The sequence below is a fragment of the Sorghum bicolor genome, chromosome 2 (genome assembly GCF_000003195.3).
Source record: "Sorghum bicolor cultivar BTx623 chromosome 2, Sorghum_bicolor_NCBIv3, whole genome shotgun sequence".
NCBI classification, from domain to species: domain Eukaryota; kingdom Viridiplantae; phylum Streptophyta; class Magnoliopsida; order Poales; family Poaceae; genus Sorghum; species Sorghum bicolor.
The window spans coordinates 49090113-49098237 of NC_012871.2; the positions used below are offsets into that span (position 1 = coordinate 49090113).

Sequence of the window (8125 nt, forward strand, 5' to 3'; positions counted from 1 at the left end):
AGACCAAAAAAAGTGCATATCCTTCCTTCCAAATTTGATACATTCCGTGTTACTCCAACAGCTCGTGAACTTTCTAAATGGATCCAATCTCTCCAATCCTCCTGACTGGATAATCAAACCATATACTCAGATCACTGCTACTCTTTTATCAGGAACAAACTCAGTAGTACACTGGATTAGAAGAACCCATAATCAGATGGCTGACTCCCTAGCAAGACAGACTTAGTGCTTTACAAAATAATCAGATTGACTATTCAAGATTCTTTACTAATTCTAGTCATGCTAATGATTATCCCATTCTTAAGGCAATCAATGATGTAACCATTAACACTATAATGATCCTAACAGCCTCATGCTGTTAATATAATTATGGTTTACTTATAATAAAAAAAGAACATGCATGTTTCTTAAGAGAAAGACAACAACACATTCAGAAAACCACCGAGACAGTCAGGTCCATTCCGAAAACTATTTTGTGGGTGGCCTGCAAGCTAAGGCCTTGTTTAGATGCGAAATTTTTTTGGATTTCGCTACTGTAGTATTTTCGTTTGTTTGGGGTAAATATTGTCCAATCATAAACTAATTAGGGTCAAAAGATTCGTCTTCTTCATGTATGTGCCGCAAGATTCGTTGTGACAGAGAATCTTGAAAACTTTTTTGTTTTAGAGTGAACTAAACAAGGCCTAACATACGGATTACTGTCCACTCTTTTTTCATAAAAAAAAACTGTCCACTCCACTGCAGCTCAACAGGCACGCAGGATTCATGTAGCTCGGGTCTTCTTTAATTTTTTTTCAAGATTCTTCATTCTATCGAATCTTTAGACGTATGCATAGAGCATTAAATATAAATAAAAAGTAACTAATTATATAGTTTGTCTATAATTTACAAATCTTTGAGTTTAATTAGTCTATAGTTAAACAATAATTGCACAATATAAATGAATGTGGTATAGTAGCTAAACCCGAAAAATTTCGGGAACGAAACGAGGCCTCAACAGGCGTGAGATAAAATGCAGTTTTTTTTTATCTACTTGCATGCATTGGTGGGCATCATTAGTAGAGCCACACGCTGTGACATAATTAAGGTGCCTGCTTCAACCAAACCGATGTCCAGAACTCTAATTTGGGGGAAAGGAAAAAAACTGACATGTAACACTGTTCATGCTCTTTGGCCCAGATTTTACTTCTCTATGTCGATAGATCGAATTCCACAGCATGTCATCAGTATTATTCTTTCAATTCAAAAATCGTGCTCTAATTCTCTTTGCACACAATCTCTGTCTCATGCACACATGCAAGTAAATAAAGAAGAATTACATTCTAGAGACAGCCCCAGCTTGCACATGGTTGGTCAGCTGCCTTCTCAGTATCTTGCCAGCCGGAGACTTGGGTATGGAGTCGACGAAGAGCACCTTGCGGATCTTCTTGTAAGGGGCCACCCTCTTTGCGACGTGGTCTATGACTTGAGCCTCCGTGACCTTGCTACCAGGCTGCCTGACCACAAGCGCCACCGGTATCTGCCCTGCCTCCTCATGAGGATACCTGTAAACAAATTCAGTGAAACCATCAGACGATATATATAATATAACTGAGCATGTTTTGCAACTCTCTGGCAACGTGTGTGGCGTTGTAGTGGGGACTCACGGCATGACTGCGGCATCGATAACTTCCGGCAAAGACTGCAGGACAAGCTCCAGCTCTGCAGGTGGAACCTGCAGCGACAAATATATACACCCAGTGACCCAGATCATCATCAGTCTGAAACTGCAAGGGTGACAATCTATGTGCTTTGAAAACAAGACCAAATTAAACTGCAAAGTAATTAACCTGATAGCCCTTGTACTTGATGAGCTCTTTCAGCCTGTCCACCACGAACAAGAAGCCGTCCTGATCAATGTAGCAAAGGTCCCCAGTCCTAAGCCATCCTTCAGAGTCAAAACTACTAGCGTTGGCCTCCTCGTCGCCAACATATCCTGCAATTCATGAGAACATATATTTTTTGAGCTGAAAAAGATGAGAAAGAACCCCCTCAAAAAAAATCTGAATCCAGCTGCAGCGCAGCATCAGCTTAATTTATCATGCATGCATGTTAGGCTCTGGTGGTTATATTACCAGTCATGACGGCAGGCCCTCTCACGAGAAGCTCCCCTTTTTGGCCCACGGACAGGGCATTGCCGGTGACGTGGTCCACGATCTTCACCTCCACGTTCTCCGAGACACGGCCGGCGGAACCGATGCGGGCGCACTCCTCCCGGCTGATCATCAGCGATATGCCACCAGCCTCAGTTGAACCGTAGCCCTGAAACAAATGAAGCCACCGATGCAACTCTCTTCTCAGTTCATTCCAAAGGAAAACTGCGTGCATGTTTTCTTGACCGGATGGCGGTAAAGCCGTAAAGGTCTTTACGAACCAATGCCTTTTGGACTGTGACAAATTTTCTTTGGGGCTTGGCCAACAAGAGAGATGCTCTCTTGGATGCTCAACCATCGATGCAGCTACAGTTAGCTGTTGACTGGGCAGAAAAAATACGTCTTATAAGATAAGCAAATGAGAGAGGTTGGACCCCAACAACAAACAGATGCCATTCCTATGGCGACCACATACTAGATCAAATAATTCTCTCTTTCTCTGTTGTCTTACAATTAAACTAGTGAGTATTTTTGCTAAAGTAAAGGATAGAAGATACAAAAGCTTGACTCTCATATAGTAAGCAACAAGCTAGTTATGGGTGTAGGACCGTCTCTACAATTTTAAAGACCCTTATCAAGCAAGATGGTAAGAGTCCATTAAACTAGTTTTTCAACACACCCAATAAATACTTGTAGGCAATATCTATCCTAGAAAATAAATATACATAATGAAAAATTAGAACATACTCTGTCCATCCTAAATGTTTATCGTTTTTGCTTTAAAAAACAACTTTGACTAAATATATATTTAAAAATATTAATATTTATGACTCGTAATTAGTATCATTGGATAAATATTTAAATCTATTTTTTTAACAAATTTATTTACACAAATAAATATTACATGTATTATCTACAAATTAAATTAAACTTATCGACACGTAAACAATGGCGACACATTCACCCAAAAAATCAAAAACATTTCATGATTCCTCATCAAATCGAATCTTTCGGTACATATATAGAGTATTAAGTATAGGTGAAAATAATAACTAATTGAACATCTAATTACTCCATAATTAGACAATATTTGTTAAATAAAAATAAAAATGCTAACGTGTCAAAATTTTAAAACTTTTTCGATCTACTTTGTACTAATATTTGAGTAGAAAGGAATCATGCCGAAGCCTAAAAGCTGCACAAAATGACAAAAGCTAAGCACTCGCATGTCCAGTCATCTGCAGCGAGCAACTGTGTCAGGAGCTCCGCATTGGCAGCAGAGTGGTTATAGTACATAGTACGACGGTACGAGTACTACGGCCTTGTTTAGTTCACCAAAGATCAATAAATTTTCAAGATTCTCTATCACCTCGAATCTTTCGACACATGCATAAAGCATTAAATATATATGAAAATAAAAATTAATTACACAATTTAATGCTTCATGCATATTCCGATTTAAATGAGCAACGAGGTGGCCAAAAAAAGGCGCAAGATCATGATCAATGTTGGGTCACGCGCCTGAGCAAAATCATTATTCTCTCGGGGGTTTCCGGATTGTCAGTTTGATAACTAGGATTTGTTTAGTTCACCTCAAAAATCAAAAAAATTTTAAGATTCTCCATCATATCAAATCTTGCGGCACATGTATGAAACATTAAATATAGATAAAAATAAAAACTAATTGCATATTTTATCTGTAGATCGTGAGACAAATCTTTTGATTCTAGTTAGTTTATGATTGAACAATATTTGCTACAAATAAACGAAAGTGGTACAATAGCGAAATCCAAAAATCTTTTCACATGTAAACAAGGCACAAGAATAGCAGCCCTAGAACGTACGAGTAGTGGATTCACGATCATGATCATGATCATACTAGGGCTTAGCAGCCCTTATTTTTTTGGGCTAGTTGGGCTTAGCAGCCCTGAGTTGGTGACAGTTGTGTTAATCAGCACACGTGACACGCGTTCCGTCCTTTGGATCAACCGGTGTCCGTCGATGATGTGAACCAGAACGCCTCCTGGTCCTCGGCATGCATGCGCCTTGTTTAGTTCCAAAATTTTTAAGAAAATAGACACTTTTATTTATATTTAATAAATATTGTTGAATCATAAACTAATTATACTTAAAAACTTTATCTCGTAAATTATAGATAAATTATACAATTAGTTATTATTTTTATTTTTATTTAATATTTTATATATGGTTCGCAAGATTCGATACGACTAAAAATCTAAAATTTTTTATAAAACTTTTTAGAACTAAACAAGCGCAGGCCTCGGTCGTATCGTATGGACGGCCACGGTCGACATGCGTTGGTGGCGTGCGCCTGTTATTTTTGCCGATCGAGGGTCCGCTGTACCGTGTACCCAAGTCAGCAGTGGAGCCGACACACTCGAGACTTGTTTATATGTAAAAAGTTTTTTGGATTTTAATACTACAATATTTTTATTTTTATTTGATAAATATTATTTAATCATAGAGTAACTAGGTTTAAAAAATTCATTTCATCATTTACAGATAAAATGTGTAATTAGTTTTATTTTCATGCATGTACCACAAGATTCGATATATATGCATTTCTTTGCAGCGGCATTTTCGGTTAATATAATATATCCACCTCACCTGATCTCTATAGTTCAATTTGAGTCTTCGATTTAGCAGGGAATCACATGCATACATTTCCTAGTACTAACTAGTACATGTCAATAGCTACTACTCCATCCATTCCAAATTGTAAGTCATTCTAAGAATTTTGAAGAGTCAAACTTTTCTAAGTTTGACCAAATTTATATTATAAAATAATAATTATTATGGTACTAACTAAGTATCATTAGATTCTTTCTTAATTATATTTTCATAGTATACTCACTTTACGTTACAAATTTTAGTATTTTTCTCTATAATTTTGGCCAAACGTGAAAATATTTTGACTCTCTAAGATTCTTGAAATGACTTACAATTTAGGATGTAAGGAGTACAATGCAAGGACCACCTTTGAGATAAGAGTAGGTAGCTCATGCCCACCGTGATATACTAACTGTGGGGCCAAGGGGCAATGTAATGGATCACCAAAGAATTGGCTTATGGTACCTCATCGCATAATATCTAGATACGATTTGAAATGGAGAGAGAGTATTAATTTGTAGGCTAGATGTTATTTGGACCCAATAGTAGAAGCTGGATGTATTGATGGTTTTGTTCTCCACATTTTAAAGACTACTATTGTTAGAACATGTGGGAGATAGGCATGTGAGAGGGCAAAAGCACCTTTTAGCAATCTATTAACTGTTGTTAGCTAGTTTAGGACAGCTAGTATATAAGATAGTTATTAGCTGGATACTTTTAACTAATAATTACCTGGCCTCTACTAGATAAGCATATAATTACGATCCACCTCAAAAACTACTTATTTTTAGTAGCTAGCTGGTGGATCCACACAGGACCTTAAAGACTTGCACTTGTTTTTTCTTTCAAAATAGGAGTATGTATTAATATTTCGAGCAATTTTTAAGGCCTTGTTTAGTTACAATTTTTTTTGAAAATCGACAATGTAGCACTTTCGTTTGTATTTGACAAATATTGTCTAATCATGGATTAACTAGGGTTAAAAGTTTCGTCTCATCAATTTCGACCAAACTGTGTAATTAGTTTTTATTTTCATCTATATTTAATACTCTATGCATACGTCTAAAGAATCGATGTGACGGGGAATTTGAAAAATTTTATAAAATTTTTTAGAAACTAAACAAGGCCTAATAAAAGAAAAGAAGAGCTTGAATGCTAGTAGACGCATGGTTTCGTACAGTACTATACTCAAACCATTATTACTGCACTAAAACCTGTTTCTCGGATCACCTTCATTTAGTTATAAACCATTTTATTCTAGGACCTAGAGCAAGCTAATGATAATGCAGCGACATCATCGCCATACAAGTCAATTTCGACTAAGTGTATCATTTCACAAAGTTCAGTGATCCGCTAATTTTTGGCGTTCTTTTCTGGGCATTGCTCCGTAATTAAGCGAACAAGATTTCAACAAAAACCGTCAATTTGTTTTATCGTTTTATTAAATTCCACCAGTATATGCAATGATTCGAATAGAAATCGACTACTGTAACAACGCTATCTAGCTCACATCATAATTAATTACTTGACTGAAAGCGACGACACTCACCATGCATAGATCCACGTTGGGGAACCGTCGTCGGAAACTGTCGGCTGCCGTCCTCGGCAGCGGCGCGCCGCCACACACCACGCGCTCCAGTGCCTCCAGGCGGCACCGCTCCTTGGCCATGGCCACCACCACCGGTGGCGACGCCGTCATCTCAGCGACCGCCCACCTCTCCGCCGCCTCGACCACCCCCTTCACGCCGCGCCGCGCCACCGCGTCGGTCACCACCACCGTCGTGTGCCCCAGCGCCACACCCTTCAGCGCGGAGTAGAACCCCAGCGAGTGGAACATGGGCGCGCCCAGCAGCGTCCTCTCGCGACCGTGCCTCGGTTTCCCGAGCACAGCGTGGGCTCCTGCCACCATCGCGACGAAGCTCCGGTGCGGCAGCGCCGCGGCCTTCACCCGCCCTGTTGTCCCCGACGAGTACTGGATCACCGCCGTGTCCGACTGCCGCACCTCCGCCAGTCCCTCCTCCCCACGGCCGTCGTTCTGCCTCTGCAGAAAGGAGCGGAAGCGGTCCGAGTCGAGGAGGATGGTGGGGAGGCCAGCCGGCAGCTTTGCGGTGGTCGCCGACACGGCGAAGGCGACGGACGCGCCCGACAGCGCCACGAGGCGCGCGACCTCGTCCGCGGTGAGCGTGGGGTTTACCGGCGACACGACGGCGCCGAACGAGAGCAGCGCAAAGTAGAGCACCGGGATGTCCAGCCGCGTCGGCGCGAGGATGAACGCGACGTCGCCGCGGCCGAGCCGGACCACGGAGCGAAGCGCCCCCGCGAGCGCGCGCACCTGGGACAGGAACTCCGGGAACGATAGGACCTCGCCGGTGGCGGCGTCGAGGAGAGCCGGGTGCGCGGGGAGCGGGGACGACGTCAGGCGCGAGAAGGCGAACTCCGGAAACGAGACCGGCGCGTCCGGCGGCGGCAGCGGCACCGGCGGGCGCAGGCTACGGAACGTCCTGGTCACCTCGCAGTAGCCGCTGCGGCTGTCCACGCCGCCCGGAGCAGCGCCGTCGGCGTTGGCCGCAGGCGCGGGAGTGGCCATTTCTTCTCGGCACCTGGTGGTGACTGGTGACTGCGGTGGTTGGTGATTTTGTCGTGTGCCGTCTTCGGGTTTCAGCTGGGGTTTTTCTTATAGAGATCTGTGTGGCAAAAGTGGCAACAGCCAACATTGCAAGGGGCCAAGCAGGCGCAGGCTGTGTGATACGGTACAAGCCAGCCACCTAGCCCGTGCTTGGTAGGTGACCTGCAGTCCCGTAATTACGGACTAGTGACAAGTGACAGCATTATTAGGCATGTTTCTTCTGTTGCTAAAAGTTCTGGAACGCTGGGTTAGGGGTTGCATCAGTGCATGCATACAAATCCGCCACTAGGGCCTCATTGTTTTCTTCTTCGAATTAAGGTCTTGTTTAGTTCACCTGAAAACCAAAAAGTTTTCAAGATTTCCCGTCACATCGAATCTTATGGCACATGCATGAAACATTAAATATAAACGAAAACAAAAACAAAAACTAATTACACAGTTTAGTTGTAAATCACGAGACGAATCTTTTGATCCTAGATAGTCCATGATTGGATAATATTTGTCACAAACAAACGAAAGTGCTACAGTATCGAAAACTTTTCACTTTTGGGAACTAAACAAGGCCTAATATTCCAAATCTGCAAGACACGCTTATCACGTGATGGGGATTGGAGTGACATGAAAGGCATATTGTTTCTACCTGCGTAGGTAGAGTAGACTGCGGTGCTGTGCTTCACAAATCGTGCGTTTGTAGTCACGCTTTAGTTGGCAAAATGAAAAGTTTTCGGATACTGTA

At 41.9% G+C, this 8125-nt stretch overlaps 1 protein-coding gene across 2 annotated transcripts; it reads right to left on the reverse strand.

Moving 5' to 3' along the window:
• LOC8064652 (4-coumarate--CoA ligase-like 7) lies at positions 1153–7587 on the reverse strand. Of its 2 annotated transcripts, none has more exons than XM_021452731.1 (5): positions 6313–7587; positions 2115–2301; positions 1830–1975; positions 1647–1701; positions 1153–1544 (listed from the first exon to the last, which is right to left on the reverse strand). In XM_021452731.1, exons 1-5 carry the CDS (start codon positions 7348–7350, stop codon positions 1459–1461), a joined length of 1512 nt encoding a protein of 503 aa, XP_021308406.1. In that variant the 5' UTR covers positions 7351–7587; the 3' UTR covers positions 1153–1458. The 2 variants fall into 2 exon arrangements, with proteins under 2 accessions (XP_021308406.1, XP_002462135.1); XM_002462090.2 differs by having other exon boundaries at positions 1647–1714; positions 6313–7543.

Coding starts and splice junctions, on each gene's coding strand:
- LOC8064652 (XM_002462090.2), bottom strand. CDS start 7,350: ATGGCCACTCCCGCGCCTGCGGCCAACGCCGACGGCGCTGCTCCGGGC. Junction 2,302..6,312: donor CCAACGTGGATCTATGCATG/GTGAGTGTCGTC, acceptor CATTTGTTTCAG/GGCTACGGTTCAACTGAGGC. Junction 1,976..2,114: donor AGGGCCTGCCGTCATGACTG/GTAATATAACCA, acceptor CATGAATTGCAG/GATATGTTGGCGACGAGGAG.